This window comes from Dendropsophus ebraccatus, chromosome 3, assembly GCF_027789765.1.
Source record: "Dendropsophus ebraccatus isolate aDenEbr1 chromosome 3, aDenEbr1.pat, whole genome shotgun sequence".
Taxonomy (NCBI): domain Eukaryota; kingdom Metazoa; phylum Chordata; class Amphibia; order Anura; family Hylidae; genus Dendropsophus; species Dendropsophus ebraccatus.
In genome coordinates, this window is record NC_091456.1 from 118,200,358 (window position 1) to 118,221,895 (window position 21,538).

The following is a 21,538-nucleotide window of genomic DNA, read 5'->3' on the forward strand; positions in this document are numbered from 1 at the left end:
AAGGGCAGATTGTGTCTGGGTCTGGATCACCTATGATTGACGGCCTGAAGATTGACAGGCCTGATGAGCTGAGGCTTTTTAGAATTGGTGGTAAACATGATTCTGCTATTAAGAGCAGAACCCACAAAGAGAACCTCCCTGAGGGTTAAGGACCTTGTCTATCCTGGTGTGAAGAATCGGACTTCTCCCATATCACTGTCTAGAAAGGCGATCCTTCGATTTCTCCAGGATGGGTTTGAGAATTTGCTGAAGCTGCGACCGTCAAAGTACATGTCTCTGCTCTTCCAGACAGCTGACTGTCCGAAAAAATCCCTAATACAAAGATTTATTAAAGCTACGCAAAGGATTAAAGCAACTGTAATGGATCCAACTCCCAGGTGGGATCCGGGACTCGTCCTTCATCACCTTGCACGGCTCCATTTTGAGTTCTTATCTTTAGTTGAATTAAAATACCTGACCCTCAAGGTATGCTTCCTAGTAGCTATTACATCTGCTAAACGCAGGAGTATGTTCAGACTTTAGGAGCCACTGAACCATATCTTGTTATCCTTCAGGACTTTGTCTTTTACCCTTAAGGTTCCTTCCTTATCCAACATTACTCCGCAGATTGAGTTACCTGTTTTTGCCTAAATTCCTCCAATGAGGAAGCATTACAACGACACTCTCTGTTTGTGGGCGGAGCCTTGGGCCTGCACTCTCTGGTTGTGGGCGAAGCCTTGAGAGTTTAGTGAGAACCAGAGAAGTCAGAAGATTTTTATCTGCATCTTTTTCAGGAAGGAACAGTGATTGGAAGTCCTCAAAAGCCACTTTATCCAGATGGATACGGCAGACTCTGTGTGTTAACAAGAGGTGAGAGTCCAAGTACCTGAATCCATTAAGGCCCTTACCACAAGGGCAATGTCTACATCCTGGGTGGAGGAGATGTGCATGCTCATTGATCAGATATACAAAACTGCATTGTGGTCTTCTTATACTTTTGGACATTAGAACCTCTGGGCAACCAATCTTGGTAAACCGGTTGTCATGACTGCTGTATGATTCTCCCACCCTTTATGTGATCTTGCTATATCCCCATTATGTGCTGCTGCTTAGGACGTAAGGGAAAGTGGAATTTTATACCGTAAATTCTCTTTCCTGTAGTCCGAAACAGCAGCACAAACTAACCCTCCCTATAAAAGTTTATGCATCATACCTTGAGTGTTTTGGCTTATGTTTTCCTAGATCGTTAGAAGTTCACAAGGAGGCTGGGTCAGCATAGGGCCTTATAGGCGGGGCAATTAACTCTTTATTGCTTGTTACCATCTGTCCTATCATTGCAGGAAGATAGAATCTTCCCCATTATGTGCTGCTGCTTCGGACTACAGGAAAGAGAATTTACGGTGAGTATAAAATTCCACTATATATATATATATATATATATATATATATATATACACACCTCCTCCTCCCTGTGTAATGTGTGACACTGCTGACACCAGAGAGAAAAAGCCTGTATTCTCCTGCATATGTATATATCTCCTACCTGTGTAATGTGTGACACTGCTGATACCAGAGAGAAAAAGCCTGTACTCTCTCGTATATATCCTGTATACCTCCTCTACCTGTGTAATGTGTGACACTGAGGTGTATTATGAAAGGCTAGGGACATGCTTGTTGTAGGTGTACTTCTGTGCAGAGAACAACAAAATCGCCCTGCCCAGCAGTACACATAATATCACCGTTCCCCTCTTTTTTCCCCTGTGAAAAGAGAGGAGGTGATGATGTCACAGCAGTTCAGCAGAGACTGCCTCTTTTTTTAGCGGCCGTATTTCAGGTTACTTTTTTACCTGCTGGAGCTCCCCCTAGGGGGAAATGTGAAAAATGTGTTAATTTTTCATATTTTCTTACATGTACAGCTGGACAGCAGTTAATTTATTAATTGCTGTACTTAAGTGATGCTGTAACACAATGAAATGACCAATTACTGCAATTAAATAATGCATTTTCATTGTGTTACTGCATGTGGAAACAGCCTTGCAGCGCTGAATTCCATTTGCATTACTTTATTGCAGAAATTAATCATTTATTGTTGTCCAGCCATCCTTTATCCAGCAATAAAACTCCAACGTGTGTGAACATACACAGATTTGTTCACACATAGCATTTAATTAGCTTTATGTTTCTGCAAATTTAACAATTGAGGTAAAAATAGTGCTAATTAAACCCTGTGTGTGAACATAGCCTGAGACAGTTTTGATTAAATAGGACCCAATATTACATATTGCCACCATGTATATATATTTTTAAAAAGGGTGTAGATAACTACTAATTAAGTGTGTATACCTTTTTTGGGGCCACTTTTATTAATGGATTATTTTGGGCATTATCTCTGCAGATTATCCCACCCAAAGAGTGGCGACCGAGACAGACTTATGATGACTTGGATGAAATGATGATTCCTGCCCCAATTCAGCAAGTGGTGACTGGTCAGTCTGGCCTTTTCACTCAGTATAACATTCAGAAGAAACCTATGACTGTGGGAGAGTATCGCAAGTTGGCAAACAGTGACAAGTAAGATTTGTATTGAAAGTTTTCCAGTTGTTTAGAAACTAAAATCTGTTTCCTTACATCCAGGTTAGTCTTATTTACAGTTTTTTCACATGTTTAATTTTATCTTCATCTCTCCTAGGTACTGTACTCCTCGCCATCAAGACTTTGATGATTTGGAGCGCAAATACTGGAAGAATCTGACCTTCATGTCTCCTATATATGGAGCAGACATTAGTGGTTCACTCTATGACAGTGTGAGAAGCTGTCTTTTATTTTTTTCTTCTCCCTCCGCTATCGTGTGGATATTTTGTGATAATTTTCATTGCATCTTTAAGTATCGTTTGATTACCTCTCTGTTTATCTACAGCAGTTTTCACATACAACGACATACAGTTACTTTGGTATCGGCATTTTTTGTTCATCTTTGATTTTTTATCTAAATATCACATTTCTAGTAACATACTGTTATCTTGGCAGGATATCAAGCTTTGGAACATCGCAGGCTTGAAAACACTGCTAGATATGGTAGAACATGAAAGTGGAATTATTATAGAAGGTGTCAATACTCCATACCTTTACTTCGGAATGTGGAAGACAACTTTTGCTTGGCATACAGAGGACATGGATCTGTACAGCATTAACTATCTGCACTTTGGAGAACCCAAATCCTGGTTAGAGCCTAAATTCATTATTTTAGTAAATGATAGCACTTACATGGAAACTAACAGTAGGTTAGAATCTTAACCTGCAGTTATGTTCCCATTGTGCACAGGACGCTATGAATGAAGGTAATTTTCTTACCTTGATCATCACCGTTTGTTTTAAAGAAATCTTCTGTTTAATAAATATGTAAATTAGGAGGTTTGGTGCATTGGAGACAGGACTACTGCCCTCAGCACCGATCCACCCAGCCCCCTGGCTATCTCTTCATAAATATTAAAGGGGTTATCCAGTGCTACAAAAACATGGCCACTTTCCCCCTACTGTTGTCTCCAGTTTGGGTTGGGTTTTGAAACTCCATTCCATTGTAGGTTCCATTGTAGTAAATTGAGCTTAGTTGCAAACCGCACCTGAACTGGAGACAACAGCAGGTGGAAAAGTGGCCATGTTTTTGTAGCGCTGGATAACCCCTTTAAGGTGGAGCTCTACAGTGACTTCACTCCAGTGTTCATAACTGCAGAGCACCGGAATATTCGTGATGCAGGTCTGATCAGTGCACTGAAGATGTTATTCCTGTCCCTAATGCACCAAACTACCTGATTTACTTAATAAGAAAATCAGAGATTTCACAGAAACTTTGAGCACAGCAAATAAAAGAAATCAAGCAGTATAAATTATTAGAAGATCCATTTTGCTTCAAAAATGTGTCATTGTACCATTTAGTTTACTCTCACCCTTCAAGAATATATGTCAGGCAGTGCAAGTGCATGACAGTTCACAGGATGTTAAGATGTGAGATGTTTGGGTTAGGGTACGATTATCGTGCGAAAAATCGTTATATCGTTCGAATTTAAACAATAATCGTTCTGTGTAATTGTAGGCAACGATCGAAAAATCGTTTGTATGTCGTTGATCATTGACTTAGATCTGAACCTAAAATTATCGTTAATCATTCGCTAATCGTTCGCTGTAATTCCACATTTGTTCGCTCAAGTTCCGCATTTTTTTACTAATCGTTCAGTGTAATTGCACATTGTCCATTGTTTTGCTGGGAACAGATGGAGCAAACGATCATAGTAATGATCGCAATAACGATCATAGTAATGATCGTAACTAACAACTTTCGTTCTGTGTAATATGGTGAACGATTTCAGGTTAACGATAAACAATCTTGTTTGCGATTGTTTATCGTTAGTCGTTAATCGTTAAAAATCGCTCCGTGTAATAGTACCCTTAGTGTAGCGAAGCCTCTACAATTTTAGTGCCTCTTTTAATATTTTTACTGTTCTGTATTTTACAGGTATGCAATCCCCCCTGAACATGGAAAAAGGCTAGAACGTCTGGCAAAAGGTAAATGTGATCATTATTAATATAAAAATTTTCACCTACAGTACATGTTTGTTTAGTTAATGTTTACATCTGTGTCAGAGGCTTTTTACTAGAGAAAAATTGTGCTGTATGAAGTTTTTCCTTCGAAAGGACATATTGACAGACATAGACAGAACCTGTTGTAAGTCAGTGGAGAACAGATTCAGCAGAGTGTGCAGTCCTAGCTCAAAGTTTAGCTGGCCAGTCTTCTTTGTTTAAAGCGTACCTGTCATGATGTATGCTGACCCGATCGGCGTGAAATTCATCCCCTGCTCCATTGCTCACAGAGACAGCAAATAGTAGAGTCATGATAATTTTGTACAATATAGAAATTCTGTTTTTGTTAACACACTGGCTAGTGCTAGTGCTAAAGTGCTAGTCACAACCTCCCTCAGGAAATATATATCCTGGTCTAATGCTGCAATAAAGAATTAGTCACTGCCTGGCCTCCTCTTACTTCCCCTAGTAAAGTCCTCCCACCTGCTGATCTCTCTACTGTGACCTGTCTCTGGTATGTTGTTGTTGCTCCCTGGGGGCCTTGGACCCTACTAAACACCTTTGGCAGAGGAGCCAAGCCTGCATGCTCCTGTAGGTGTAGACAGCATAACTAGTAGAGGACCCAGAGCAGCACAGCCACATTGATACATACTGCATTGATCTCTATGAGAGATAAGTGAAGTTATCATAGACTTCCCATAATAAGGCTTTGTTCACTATAGTATTTTAGTCAGTGTTTTGGTTAGTATTTTTTCAACCAAAACCAGGAGTGGAACTGACAGGGCAAAATGATAATTTGCACAGCTTCTGTGTTTCCAACCCACTCCTGGTTTTGGTCGAAAAAAGACCGACCAAAAGACTGAATTAAATACTATGTGGGAATAAAGCCTAAAAGTTTAAATCACCCCCTTGTGTCATTTTATAAATAATTAAAAAAAATAACCATAAAATAAATAATGAAATATCCACACATGCAGAATCACCTGAACTATTAACTATTTGAGGACCAAGCCCAAAATTACCCAGTGGACCAGGCCAAATTTTGTGAATTTGACCTCTTTCACTTTATTCATTAATACGTCAGGATGCTTTTACATATCCTAATGATTCTGAAAATGTTTTCTTGTAACATATTCTGCTTTATATTACTAAATTAAATTTGAGTGGATATTTATAGCGAATCCTTACAAAACTTTGTAATACTCTGCCTGTAAGGAAAATAGTTATACCACATAAATTAGATGCTAAATAACATTAACAATATATCTACTTTATATTGGTAGCATTTTTACACTTGCTTTGAATTTTTTAAACAATAGAAAGCTTGAAATTTTAGCGACAATTTTCAAAATTTTCTTTAAAATTTCAAAATCAGATTTTGTTAGGGACCAGTTAAGGTTTGAAGTGAATTTAAGGGAATTGTATGTTACAACCCCCTCACAAATCACCCCATTTCAGAAACTGCACCCCCTAAACTGTTCAAAATCACTTCTAAAAAGTTTTTTTTAACCCTTTAGTTGAGTCACAGAAATAAAAGGTAAATGTGTGGTAAATGTGTGCACAAATTATCAGAGAAATGCACTACAATATGTATTGCCCTGTTTCAGCAGTTTATAGAAATACCCCACATGTGGACGTATGGGGTAATACCCACTAAACATGTAGAGAATTTACACCTGAATAAAGATATACCCCACATGTGGACATAAAGTACCAAGCACAAGAATGCCTCCAAAGGGAAGGAGTGCCGTTTGCATTTTGGAAGCTGGATTTGGCCAGAATGGAGGATGGAGGCCATGTTGAGTTTACAAAGCCCCCATGCTGCAAAAACAGTGGAAACCCCCCACAAGTAACCCCATTATGGAAGGAACGTAGTACAAGGGGTGTAGTGAGCATATGGACCCCACTGGTGGCAGACACAATGTGCCGAAAAAATGAAAAATTACTTTTTTTTTTTTTTTTTTTTTTTTTTTTAAAAAAAAAAAGTTAGTCTTGCTTTGAAGAGTGGACCCCCCCACACACACACACAAGTGGCCCCATTATGGAAACTACACCCCTGTAGAAACGTAACAAGGGCTATAGTGAGTATATTGAGCCCACTGGTGACCGGTACAAATGTGGAACAATATGCTGTGAAAATGAAAAAATTGAAAAAAATGTTGGTCTTACCTTAAATTTTTCATTTTCACAAGGGGTTAGAAGAAAAAAATACTCACTTAACATGTAGAGAATTTACCCATGAGTAAAGATAAACCCCACATGCGGACATAAAGTGCCAAGTAGGCGCAAGGAAAGCTTTCAAAGGGAAGGAGCGCCATGTTGAGTTTACAAAGCCCCTGTGCTGCCAAAAGAGTGGAAACCCCCACAATTGGCCCCATTATGGAAACTACACCCCTCAAGGAACGTAACAAGGGGTATAGTGAACATATGGACCCCACTGGTGACCAGTACAAATAAGGAACAATGTGCTGTGAAAATGAAAAATTAAATTTTTTGGACTAAATAGATGGTCTAGCCTTGAATTTTTCATTTTCACAAGGGGTTAAATAAAAAAAAACACTAAGCATGTAGAGCAATTCCCCTCGATTACGGAAATACCCCACATGTGGACGTTTAATGCCAAGCGGGCACAAGGAGAGCCTCCAAAGGGAAAGAGCGCCATTTGGATTTTGGAAGCTCTGTTTGGCCAGATTGGAGGACAGAGGCAATGTTGAGTTTACAAAACCCCAGTGCTGCCAAAACAGTGGAAACACCCCACAAATGACCCCATTATGGAAATTACACCCCTCAAATATTGTAACAAGGGGTATAGTGAGCATATGGACTTCACTGGTGACAGGTACAAATGTGGAACAATGTGTCATGAAAATGAAAAAAATGTTCCACTTGTGTGCCTTCCACTAATGGGGTCCATATGCTCACTACACCCCTTGTTAGATTCCTTGAGGGGTGTAGTTTCCATAATGGGGTCACTTGTGGGGTGTTTCCACTGTTTTAACAGCATGGGGGCTTTGTAAAGTCAACATGGCCTCTGTCCTCCAGCTTCCAAAACGGCACTTCTTCACTTTAGAGGCTTTCCTTGCGCCCGCTTGGCACTTTACGTCCACATGTGGGGTATTTCCATACTCGGGGGCAAATTCTCTATATGTTTAGTGGGTATTTTCTTCTAACCCCTTGTGAAAATGAAAAATGTAAGGTTAGAACAACATTTTAGTGTAAAAAAATTAAATTTTTTAGACTGAAAGGTTGGTCTAGCCTGGAATCTTTCTTTTTCACAAGGTGTTAAAAGGATGGTAGGGGGGAATAAGTAGAGCAATTTCCCCCGAAGGAAATAAATCACTATGTGGACACAGGACAAGCCTCCAAAAAGACAGTGTTCTCTTGAGGTCGGAATGGATGATGGAAGCCATTTAAAATAACAAAGCCCCCAGGCTACCAGGACAGTTGATACCCCCCACAAGTGACCCCATTATGGAAACTACATCCCTCAAGGAATTTAACAAGGCTTGTAGTGAGTATATGAACCCCACTTGTGGGGGGTATCCACTTGGCATATACTGTAGGTGTGGAAATAAATTGCTGTGTGGGCGCAGGACAAGCCCCCAAAAGGACAGAGTGCCTTTTTGAGACCGGAATGCCCTTTTGAGACCTCATGCTACCAGGGCCTCACTCATGACAGGCAGATAGGTAGGCATAAAAGAGGAAAAATAACTTAGACATGCACAGTATTGGCTGACAGTTCAGCTCGGGAAAATAGAGAAACGCCCAAAAAAGGATGCCTTTACAGAGACTACACCCAAAAAATGTATTTAGGAGGTGTAGGGTTTATAAGTATTTCAAAAATGTATTTTCCTGGACTGAATTTGCTGCAGTGGGTGAAAAGTAGAAATGCCAATTTTCACACTGCCCAACTGTTATGCCAGTATGACTCTCCGCGTTGGTATTTGATGCCGACATGGAAAGTCTGCCCTTACACTGAGCAAAATTGATGGAATTCCGTGGCGAAGCTTTCCGCCCTACAATCTTGTGTGTAAACCAGTGTGTCTATGGGAGGGCTTGCATGCCTCCGCTCAGAGAATTGACATGTCAATTCTCTGAGCCGAGAGCCGTGGTGCGCAAGCCCTCCTATAGACACACTGTTTGACACAGAGTCAGGCAGGGGCTCTGCCGCGGAATTCCACCAATTTCTCTCAGTGTGAATGTACCCTTAGGCTGGGTTCACACTACGTATATTTCAGTCAGTATTGTGGTCCTCATATTGCAACCAAAACCAGGAGTGGATTAAAAACACAGAAAGGATCTGTTCACACAATGTTGAAATTGAGTGGATGGCAGCCATATAACCGTAAATAACTGCCATTATTTCAATATAACAGCCGTTGTTCAAAATAACAGCAAATATTTGCCATTAAATGGCGGCCATCCACTCAATTTCAACATTGTGTGAACAGATCCTTTCTGTGTTTTCAATCCACTCCTGGTTTTGGTTGCAATATGAGGACCACAACACTGACTGAAATATACGTAGTGTGAACCCAGCCTAAGGGTAGATTCACATGCAATGGATCCGCAGTAGATTTTATGCTGCAAATTCGCAGTGAAATCAGCTGCGGATCCCCTCCTGTCTTTTTCAATTAGGTTAAGGGGGCTGATTGTTATATATCCACAGGGGGCTGACAATCCTGCTGTGGGTATGTAACAGTCAGCCCTCTTAACCTAATTGAAAATGACAGGAGGGGATCTGCAGCTGAAAATCCAGTGCAGATCCATCCATCCATGTTTTACAATTTCACCACACATACAATTTTTTTCCTGCTTTTTCAGTGCTTTTTCATAGCAAGTGCTATGGCCTTTTAAGCACAAGGAGGAAAAAACAAAAACACAAAAATTTAAATTGGCCCGGTCCTCAAAGGGTTAAAGGGACAATACCCAAGCCACTGTTAAAGAAGAAGTCCAGTAAAAATTTTTATTAAAGTATTGTATTGCCCCCCAAAAGTTATACAAATCACCAATATACACTTATTACGGGAAATGCTTATAAAGTGCTTTTTTCCCTGCATTTACTACTGCATGAAGGCTTCACTTCCTGGATAAAATGGTGATGTCACGACCCGACTCCTAGAGCTGTGCGGTCTGTGGCTGCTGTAGAGGATGATGGCAGGGGGACACTGAGGGACACAGGGCACTGGAGGGACACTGAGAATCCCCCTGCCATCATCCTCTCCAGCAGCGACAGCCCGCACAGCTCTGGGAGCCGAGTCGTGACATCACCATTTTATCCAGGAATTAAAGCCTTAATGCAGTAGTAAGTGCAGGAAAAAAACACTTTATGTGCATTTTCTGTAATAAGTGTATATTGGTGATTTTTATAACTTTTGAGGGGCAATACAATACTTAAATAAAAATTTTCGCTGGACTTTTCCTTTAAAGGGACGGTACCCAAGTCGCTCTTAAAGGGACAGTACCCAAGTCGCTCTTAAAGGGGCATTACATAATTGGCTCTTAAAGGGACGGTACCCAAGTCGCTTTTAAAGGGACAGTACCCAAGCCGCTCTCAAAGGGACGGTAGTCAAGTCGCTCTTAACCCTTGGCGATCCTGGACGTACCTGTACGTCCAGGGCCGCCTAGGGGTGTTCAAAGCGGGGCTGCGCGACGGCCGCGCTCTGAACCACCACAGCCCCGAGTGCCGCATGTAGCCCGGGGCCGCGGCTATTAGCGGGCTTGGTACGATAGCCGTGCCCGCTAATTAGGTAATTGGATGCAGCTGTCAAAGTTGACAGCTGCTTCCGATTACGTTATGCAGCCCTTCCCTGGTGTCTAGTGGGGTGGATCCTCCTCCGGGACGTTGTCCCGGAGGAGCGATCCACACATGCGCCTCGGGCCAGGGTCTGCGCCGTAATGGCGCTAATCCCGACTCGGCACTCTGTTGCTTCCGGCTGCAGTAGCCGGAAGCAATCGAGTGCCTATCTCATTGATCTTTGCTGTATTAATATACTGCGTAGATCTCAATGAGAGATCAGTGTGCATATATTAGAAGTCCCCCAGGGGGCTTCTAGTATATGTGTAAAAGAAAGAAAAAGTGCCATTAAGAATAATAATAAAAAAAAAAAGCCTCCCCTAATAAAAGTGTGAATCAGCCCGCTCTTCCCGTGTTGTAAATATATATAAATGAATAAATAAACATGTTTGGTATCGCCGCGTGCATAATAGCCCAAACTATTAATTAATCACATTTCTGATCTCGCATGGTAAAAATCCCAAAGTGCAAAATTGCACATTTTTGGTTGCATCAAATCCAGAAAAAATGTAATAAAAAGCGATCAACAAGTTGCATATGTGCAATCAAGGTACCGATAGAAAGTACACATCATGGCACAAAAAATTACACCTAACAAAGCCCCATAGACCAAAGGATAAAAGCGTTATAAGCATGGGAATGGAGCGATTTTAAGGAACATATATTTGTTAACAATGGTTTGAATTTTTTACAAGCCATCAGATACAATGAAAGTTATACATCTATATCATAAAAATGAATTTCTGTCTGTCTGTCCCATATAGATTTCCAAACGCCTGAACCGTTTGACCCCAAATTTGGCACACAGATACATCGGGTGCCCAGGAAGGTTTTAACGAAGGTCCCGTCCCCGCCAGATGTACAGGAGAGGAGGGGGAGGGGGAAGAGCGGCGCCCCATAGAGATGAATTGGAAAATCTCCACACGGCACACAGGAGATATAATTAGCTGCAGCAGACACGGCAGTTGGAGCCTTAGCAACAAATAGGATTACTACTTTCATTTTCACAGGGAGTTGTGGTTGCTAGGGAAGCTGCCTCACAACATCCACAGTAATAACTGGTAGACCCCCTAGTCCATCTATACAGTACATGTATATACAGGACCCCCTACTCCATTTATACAGTACATGTATATACAGGGCCCCCTACTCCATCTATACAGTACATGTATATACAGGGCCCCCTACTCCATCTATACAGTACATGTATACAAGAGCCCCTACTCCATCTATACAGTACATGTATACAGGACCCCCTACTCCATCTATACAGTACATGTATATACAGGACCCCCTACTCCATCTATACAGTACATGTATATACAGGACCCCCTACTCCATCTATACAGTACATGTATATACAGGGCCCCCTACTCCATCTATACAGTACATGTATACAGGAGCCCCTACTCCATCTATACAGGTATACAGGGCAGTATTACCAGCTGCTACTGCCCTAAGCACTAAACCTGAAGATGCCCCATCCTCACTCACCAATTAGCATCAGAACTGGTAGGTAATAGCTCCACACGTCACATTTAACACCGCCACACCAGACCTGACCAATACCGCCATACTGTGACTGGATAACAACTCCATACCAGACCTGACCAATACCGCCATTCTGTGACTGGATAACACTGCCACACCAGACCTGACCAATACCACCATACTGTGACTGGATAACACTGCCATACCAGACCTAACCAATACTGCCATACTGTGATGGATAACACTGTCATGTCAGACCTGACCAATACCGCCATACTGTGACTGGATAACACCGCCACACCAGACCTGACCAATACCACCATGCTGTGACTGGATAACACTGCCATACCAGACCTGACCAATACCGCCGTACTGTGACTGGATAACACTGTCATACCATACCAAATAAGACCGCCACACCAGACCTGACCAATATCGCCACATTGTGACTGGATAACACTGCCATACCAGATCTGACCAATACCGACATACTTTGAATGGATAACACCGCCACACCAGACCTGACCAATACCGCCATACTGTGACTGGATAACACCGCCATACCAGACGTGACCAATACCACCAAACTGTGACTGGATAATTCTGCCATACCAGACCTGACCAATATGGCCACACTGTGACTGGATAACACTGCCATACCACACCTGACCAATACGACCACACTGTGACTGGATAACACTGCTATATCAGACCTGGGCAATACGGCCATACTGTGACTTGATAACACCACCATACCAGACCTGACCAGTACCGCCATACTGTGACTGGATAACACCGCTATACCAGACCTTACCAATACCGCCATACTGTGACTGGATGAATCTGCCATACCAGACCTGACCAATATCACCATACTGTAACTGGATAACACTGCCATACCAGACCTGACCAATACCGCCATACTGTGACTGGATAACACTGCCATACCAGACCTGACCAATACCGCCATACTGTGACTGGATAACACTGCCACACCAGACCTAAACAATACCTCCATACTGTGACTGGATAACACTGCCATACCAGACCTGACCAACACCACCATACTGTGACTGGATAACACTGCCACAGCACCTCCACCAACTCTATACTACAGGTATACAGAACCCCAAGCTATACACTATAGGTATACAGGACCCCCAAACTATATACTTTAGGTATACAAGACCTCCACCAACTCTATACTACAGGTATACAGCACCTCCACCAACTCTATACTACAGGTATACAGGACCCTCTATACACACTGACACTTTATACCCGGGCAGCGCCGGGTACATTTTCTAGTGTTACATATTGTTGTAATCGTAACGACTTGAGGAACATATATAATAAGTTAGTTTTACCCCAGAGTGAATGGCATGAAAAGAAATACCTTCCAAATAAAAGGAATGCATTTTTTTTTTCAATTTCACTACACATTGAATTTTTCCTGCTTTTGCAGTGTACTTTATGATAAAATTCTGCCTGTCATTGCAAAGTACAATTAGTGGCGCAAAAAATAAGGGCTCATGTGGCTTTCTAGGTGAAAAAATGCAAGTGCTATGGCCTTTTAAGCACAAGGAGGAAAAAACGAAAACGCAAAAATTGAAATTGGCACGGTCCTCAAAGGGTTAAAGGGACGGGACCCAGGTTGCTCTTAAAGGGCCGGGACCCAGGTTGCTCTTAAAGGGACGGGACCCAGGTTGCTCTTAAAGGGACGGTACCCAAGTTGTTCTTAAAGGGACAGTACCCAAGTTGCTCTTAAAGGGACTGTACCAAATTTGCTCTTAAAGGGAGGGTATCAAGGGTTAAAGTTTCTCTTAAAGGAAAGTCACTGTTAAAGGGGCGCTCTTTTCAAGCACAATGTATTTCCCTGGAAATGCAAATCTAGTTGTAATTAAAACTCTAATAAAAAATGTACAATAAGAAAATTCAAACATTAGAAATAAACTGAATATGTTTCAGTATCCAGCTCTAATTTGTAAAAACAAACAAACTGGCAAACACTTTAACAGCACTCCTTTAACATGCCACCACATTTCAATTTCACCTCTTAAAATTTTTTTAAATTTCTTACAGGATTTTTTCCAGGCAGTTCTCAAGGATGTGATGCTTTTCTTAGGCATAAGATGACCCTTATATCTCCATCTATTTTAAAGAAGTATGGGATTCCATTTGATCGGGTAGGTTGTGTGAAAGACATAATAAAAAACATTTTCTTTCTTTTTAGAGTAAGTCTTACTGTGTCTTTTTTATTGTAGATCACACAGGAAGCAGGGGAGTTTATGATAACATTTCCATATGGGTACCATGCAGGATTTAATCATGGATTCAACTGTGCAGAGTCCACTAATTTTGCAACCTTGCGCTGGATTGATTATGGAAAAATGGCCACACAGGTCTGCCCATTATTTTGTCAGGAGTTGATGTTTTTTGTGTGCAAGATAATCCTTCTGCTACATCTCACCTTTTCATTTCCTGTTTATAGTGCACATGTCGAAAAGATATGGTGAAGATCTCTATGGATGTGTTTGTGAAATTCCTCCAGCCTGACCGCTATGAAGTGTGGAAACAGGGGAAGGATATAACTGTTCTTGACCATTTGAAACCAACTGAAGTAAGCAGTCCTGAACTGGAGGCTTGGTTAGAGAGAAAAGCTCAAGGAAAAGTGGGCCGCAGGTACCTTTTTTTATTTATCTTTTTTTAAAGTTGTAATCTGGGTCTTTGTACAATGACAGAATTATTAAATTAGTTGTCATGTGGCTAGGTCATAGATTGTGATTGAGTCATGTGGCTGTTGTACGGAGAGAGAGGAGGGTCAGTGTGTATGTTAACTTAAAACAGAATTTTTATTAAAAATTTATATAAATTGGGAGTGGTATCAGGGGTGAGGCGATGCAGTGCAGAACTATTGTACGATACTAGAATTCTTTGGAATGTCAGGCCTGACACAGGAGTTTTTCAAAAATGTTAAGGTGTGATATGCTATTATCTTTTAAGATTTATGTGTGAAGGAAAGCGCGGGGTGTGGCATATTTAGTTTGGTTCTTATGATGTTTGAAGTTAATGTTTTTTTATAAGGTATTGGTACTGGTATTTGTACGACCCTCATCCTTGTGCTTAAAAGGCCACATGAGCCCTTATTTTTGCGTCACTAATTGTACTTTGCAATTACAGGCTGAACTTTTGCATAAAGTATGCTGTGAAAACACAATTCTTTTTTTTTTTGGGGGGGGGGGGGGGGGGGGGGGGGGGGTTCGTTTTCACGCCGTGTGTCCTATGGAAAAACTGAAATGTTATATATGTTCCTCAAATCGTTATGATTACAACGATATGTAACATGTATAACTTATATTATCTGATGGCCTGTAAAAAATTCAAACTGTTGTTAACAAATATATGTTCTTTATAATCGCTCCATTCCCAGGCTTATAGCGCTTTTGTCCTTTGGTCTATGGGGCTGTGTGAGGTGTTATTTTTTGCGCCATGATGTGTTCTTTCTTTCGGTACCTTGATCGCGCATATGCGACTTTTTGATCGCTTTTTATTACAATTTTTCTGGATTTGATGCGACCAAAAATGTGCAATTTTGCACTTTGGGATTTTTTTGTGCTTACGCCGTTTACCTTGCGAGATCAGGCATGTGATTAATTAATAGTTTGGGCGATTTATTTTTATTTATAACATGGGAAAAGGGGGTGATTCTGACTTTTATTAGGGGAGGTTTTTTTTTATTATTAACACTTTTTTTTTAAACTTTTACACTTATACTAGAAGCCCCCCTGGGGACTTCTAGTATAAGTGCACTGATCACTCATTGATCTGTGCTGTATATACTTATATATACTGCTGCAGCTGAAAACAAACGAGTGCCGAGCCGGGATCAGCGCCATCTTGGCGGAGACCCCGGCCGCCAACACACACTGAGATCGCTTCTCCGGGACTACGTCCCGGGGGAGCGACCTCCTCCACTAGACACCAGGGAAGCGCAGGATCCAGTAACCGGATGCAGCTGTCATGTTTGACAGCTGCATCTGACTACCTTATTAGCGGGCACGGCGATCGGACCGTGCCCGCTAATAGCCGCGGCCCCGGGCTACATGAGGCACACGGGACAGCAGCGGTTCAGAGCGGGGTCGCCGCGCAGGGACGTACAGTTACGTCCTTGTGCGGGAAAGGGTTAATTGTATATCATTTTTATTGTCTACATTTTCTTTGCTTATGATATGTACTTTTAGGCTACAAACCCACTTGACGGGTCTGCAGTGAGTCCCCTCGCTGCGTATTTGCAGCGAGACTCGCTGCAGATTCCGGCCCTATACTTTTAATGGCAGACAAACACGCAGCAGGGATGTACATCCCTGCTGCGACTTTGTATACAACCCACCCCATTAACCCCCCCGGCCGCCGGAGCTGATGCTTCACCTGATCCCCGCTCCCGCAGTTCCCGATGTCTTCAGCAAGCCGAAGCGGGGACCAGGTGAAGTATATGCTCCAGCCAGCCGCCCGCCTGCAATCCCTTTAACACCTCCCGACACCTTGCCCGATCGACCCCCCCCCCCCCCCCAATCGCCCCCCTGCAGCCCCGGCCCGCCCGATCGCCTCATTGGCCCAGGTTTGCCTCCTAGGTAATGAGCATTTTCTTCTTCCTTTTCTTTCAGCTACCGGCATGCAGAGGATTACGTCGGATTCGTTTGCACTACGTTGATGACCAGCGGACTTTAATGTTCAATAAAATGGTCAACGAGGGGTGTGGGGGTGTTTTTATTTGAATAAAAAAAATTTTTTCTAGGTGTATTGTGTTTTCTCTCATTACTTTACAGACTTATTAGTGGAAGCCGTCTGATAGACGGAATCCATTACTAAGTCAGGGCCTAGTGTTAGCCGGTATAAAATGGCTAACACTAACCCCCCCATTATTACCCCAGTACCCAATGCCACCAGGGGCACTGGGAAGAGCCGGGTGCCAGTGTTCCTGGAGCGTCAAAATTGGCGCTCCTGGACTGGGCGGCAGCAGGCTGGTAATATTTAGGCTGGGGGGGGGGGCCTAAACCAAAGGCCCTTCCCACCCTGGTGTTACCAGGCTGCTTTTGCTTCGTTTTTAACCCGGCTGGTTATGGAAAAGGGGGGGATACCATGCGTTTTTTTTTCCTTAAATAAATAAATAATTTAAAAAAACAAACAAAAAAAAAAACGCATAGGGTCCCCCCTATTTTTATAACCAGCCGGGTTAAAAACCAAGCTACATCAGCCTGGTAACACCAGGGTGGGAAGGGCCATTGGTTTAGGCCCTCCCCAGCCTAAATATTACCAGCCTGCTGCCGCCCAGTCCAGGAGCGCCAATTTTGACGCTCCGGGACCACTGGCACCCGGCTCTTCCCAGTACCCCTGGTGGCATTGGGTACTGGGGTAATAATGGGGGGGGGGGGTTAGTGTTAGCCATTTTATATCGGCTAATACTAAGCCCCAACCTTAGTAATGGATTCCGTCTATCAGACAGCTTTCACTACTAAGTCTATATAGTAATGAAAGAAAATACAATACTCCTAGAATTTTTTTTTTATTTAAATAAAAACACCTCCTGACCCCTCGTTGACCATTTTAGTGAACATTAAGCCGGTCATCGACGTAGTCCAAACAAATCCGCTGTAATCCTCTGCATACCGGTATCTGGAAAAAGAAAAAGAAAAAACACAAGCAAAACAAACAGCAAATAAGGGGTTAACCCCCTGGGAGCCAGACTGTAACTCCCATGCCCATGCTGGAGATCACCCAGCTTTCCCAGCATCCTGTAAGGTTAAACCCTTACAGGATGCTGGGAAAGCTGGGTGTCTTTCAGCATGGGCATGGGTGTTACAGTCTGGCTCCCAGGGACTTAACCCCTTGGGAGTCAGACTGTTCTGGCACTGCATCTGCACCAGCAAGGAAGGGGGTTAAGTGCCCCCTTCCTTCCTGGGGCAGATTCAGTGTGCTCCTCCAATGGGGGGAGGGGGTGATGATAGGTGCTGGGGGTACGGGGCTTACCGGGACTGCCGAGAGGAAGCAGCAGCATGTAACTCCCAGCCCCTACCATCACCCCCCTCCTCTGGAGAATGCACTGCACCAGCAAAGAAGTGGGTTAAGTGCCCCCCTTCCGGTTTAAAGGGGTAACTTGCAGCCTCATGCCCAACGGGCGTGGCCTAGATTGTGTATGCATTAGGCTGGCACGACCTTTCTGTTACTCCTCCCTGCCCTCCTCATCATTAGGAGTGCTCCAGGCAAATTGTCTTCTATTCCCTACCTGTGCCAGCCTGGCACATGGGCTGGATCGTTAAGGCACCTGTGCAATGTTCAGACAGGAGAAAATGTTCCAATTGCATTCCTAATGATAAACAGGGTGGGACGGAGGGGTGGTGCAAAGTTAGTACCATTACGGCGCAGACCCTAGCCGGTGCCAGATGAAAGGATAGACCCCCCCCCCTCGCCCTGGCGACATAGTCACGGAGGGGCGATTTTTCCATCTGGCACCAGCCGGCGTCTGTGCCGTAATGACGCTGATTCCAGCTCGGCACTCGATTGCATCCAGTGCCTATCTCATTGGTCTATGCAGTATAAACTATGACTGCATAGATCTCAATGAGAGATCAGTGTGCCTATACTAGATGGGCTTATAGTATATGTGTAAAAAAAAAAATTAATAAAGTGTTATTATTAATAAAAAGCCCCCTTCCCTAATAATCACCCCCCTTTTTCCCATGTTATAATACTTCTGGGTAAAGATCAGCCTGACTACAGGAGAAAGAAGAAGAAGCCTGGGAGCTGTAAGTGATGTGGCTTTGTATGTTTAAGTGTGGGCACATATGTATATGTCAGTGTATGTATGTGCCAGTGGTTATATATGTATATGTCAGTGTGTGTATGTATGTATCTGTGGGTATAGATGTATGTGTCAGTGTATTTGTCATAGGCATAGCATTGATCAGTGTAACATGCGACTCTGCTGATTGAGCCTGCCTGTGGCAGACTCAATCAGCAGAGCACCAATCAGATCGCACAGAGGGAGGTGAGAGACCTCTGGCGGTCTGTTAAAATGATCGGGATCCCTGCAGTCACACTGCGGGGGCCCTCATCGGTAAGTGACAGAAGCTGCTTCTTTCACTTACACTTAAACGCTGCAATCACGGCTGCAGCGCGATCGCTGCAGACTGTCATTGACGGTGAGGGCCCGGCTGCTCACTGCAGCCGGCCCCCACCTGCTATGAAGCACGCTCTGCTCTGGAGCGCACTTCATAGCTCCCTAGAGACCCAGGACGTAAATGTACATCGAGGGTCTTCTGGTGACAGACTTCCAGGATGTACGTTTATGTCTAGGGTCGCGTAGGGGTTAAAGGAGAAGTCTGGCGAATTTTTTTTGTTAAAGTATTGTATTGCCCCCCAAAAATTATACAAATTACCTATATATACTTACTACAGGAAATGCTTAATAAGTGCTTTTTTCCCTGCACTTACTACCAGGGCTGTGGAGTCATAGCTAGTTTTGGCTGGAGTCTGAGTCAGAAAAAATGTACCGACTTGACTCAGCTATAAAATCTTTAAACAATTTGAATTGAATTTTGATGAGTTTTGCTCACTGGCCCTTTTAGATAAGGGTGGTCGGGGAAAAGTAGTCGGTCCCTATTTGGCAGCTTGTTTTCTCAGCTGGAATCCATTGTGTGTGGGGGAGATCGGTGCTGTTCTCTTCCTGAATGCTTGATGATTGTACGTGAGTAGCAGTGTAATATGAAGATATGCTGTGTAATATAGCGAAGACATAAATAATGAAGCAGTAGCCCCTGTCCTCAATGTGTGGTGTTTTCTCTCTGGGAGAAGATTGTGTGTTTTTCTTCAGTGTTCTATGGCTGCAGCTGTGTGTGAATATGTGGGCTATGGCTGCAGCAGGCTGTGTGTGTATATGTGCTATGGCTATCCCAGTCTGGTTCCTGGGTAGCTATCCTCAAAAAGGCATAAACCGAGTGTAAGGCTTTTCATGGAACCAAATAATGTCACTCTCTCCTTCTATGGATCCCTGTAAAAGCTCAAAAAGATCGGTAGAAGGAGTGAGTGACATCACTCGGTTTCCATGAACCCAGAGTCAGGAAGCCTTACACTCTGTTTATGTCTTTTGGGGATAGCTACCAGCTGCGGCATCCCAGGAACTGCACATTAGAAGGATTACATTATTTACCTTTGAACCACAGCTTATTAATAGAATGGCTCTATTGTGACTCTTATAATGGTTTTAGGTTTTCACCTACGGGGCTGTATGGGCTGTCATTTTTGCGCCATGATTTCTAGTTTTTATTAATACCGTATTTGTGTAGATCGAACATTTTGAGGGACACAGCTACTGCGGCATATCAGTAGGTTCTCTGAGAAGAACCTGCTGATAGTGCCACATTAAAAAAAATTGCCCTATTCTGATTTTAAACACTTTTTTTGTATCCTTGTAAGGAAAATTCTTCTCTATCAAGTAGGACCAAACACCGAGGTTATAGCAAGATTTATTCCTGCAGGGAGAGCCCACACACAGACAGCGTCCAGAGTGAGGTCTAGGAAGACACACTGTGCGAAGCTTTTATAACAACTGAGACAGCAAGGAGCTGACTTTTTTACAACATATGGTACAATACAGTGATAGAACTTGCTTATTCAGGAGTCAACCAAGCAGACCTTCAATCTTTATTTAGCCAAGAAGACCCCTTCACATTCCTTAACTGTCTCTTTCTCCCTGGCACACTACTATTCTCAAACTGTACATAAATATATCAATAATACATATTAAATCAACCCTTAAATTAACCCTTTATGATATATATTTTTCCCCCCTGATTAACATTTTATCATAAAGAGTCCACAATTATTTAAGTTTCCTGTTTGCTTGTCTAAGGCTTTTGCATGTTCCGTCATGGAGTGGTCATCTCTTCATCATCATCATCATCATCATCATCATCATCATCATAAGATTCTTCTATGGTAATTTCTTGCTGGTACATGGTCTTAGTTATTGAAGTGTCAATCAGTCTCTGGATTAACCCTCTGATACACGGATGCAGCAACATCCATACACAGTCAGTACACTGATGATAAGTGCAAAGGAGATAGGATGGACTTCACTACTTCGGACCATCTGCCGAACCATCCTTCAATCCATGATGTTAAGGGACCATAAACCCCAGAATTTTCAGCCAGTTCCTCTGAGAGGGCGGTGAGGCCCTCTACTGCTCTTGTGATGCTGCCATCTGGAGAGGTTGTTGTTGGGAATAAAAGTACAACAATAGTACCAAACATTTTATATACTCCTCCTTTCTCAGCCAGCAGCATATAGAGAGCCATCCTATCTTGCCCTCTGTAAGGTTGGACCCAGCTGGTCTGCAATGCCCTTTATTGCATCTCTAGAATAATACCAATCTCTACTGATTATAATATCCAATCCACATTGTTTATTGTAGACCACCATGAAGGAAACCTGCTGCCACCTGGTTTCTGTCTTGAACTCGTTCGGTACACCTGTAGGGACTCCAATCTCATCTCTTTATAGATTCTAGGGTCAAAGGACCCTCCAGGGACTGACCTCTCAGTTCTATACCATTTGGTAAACGAGGTTCCTCTCACTTTTCCAGTTATAGTCTCCTGCTGAGAACAGATGGAAGGGCATCAGTAGCTGGACCACAGTAC

The 21,538-nt window shown here is 42.8% G+C and overlaps 1 protein-coding gene across 3 annotated transcripts in view; it reads left to right on the forward strand.

Moving 5' to 3' along the window:
* Positions 1-21,538, forward strand: part of LOC138785996 (lysine-specific demethylase 4B-like) — a 326,968-nt gene that overhangs the window by 109,073 nt on the left and 196,357 nt on the right. For all 3 annotated transcript variants that reach the window (XM_069962570.1, XM_069962569.1, XM_069962571.1), the window contains 7 exons: positions 2,375-2,550; positions 2,669-2,783; positions 3,007-3,200; positions 4,490-4,539; positions 13,925-14,028; positions 14,107-14,244; positions 14,334-14,524. In XM_069962570.1, coding sequence (XP_069818671.1) covers positions 2,375-2,550; positions 2,669-2,783; positions 3,007-3,200; positions 4,490-4,539; positions 13,925-14,028; positions 14,107-14,244; positions 14,334-14,524 — 968 coding nt within the window. The remainder of the gene's footprint in view (positions 1-2,374; positions 2,551-2,668; positions 2,784-3,006; positions 3,201-4,489; positions 4,540-13,924; positions 14,029-14,106; positions 14,245-14,333; positions 14,525-21,538) is intronic.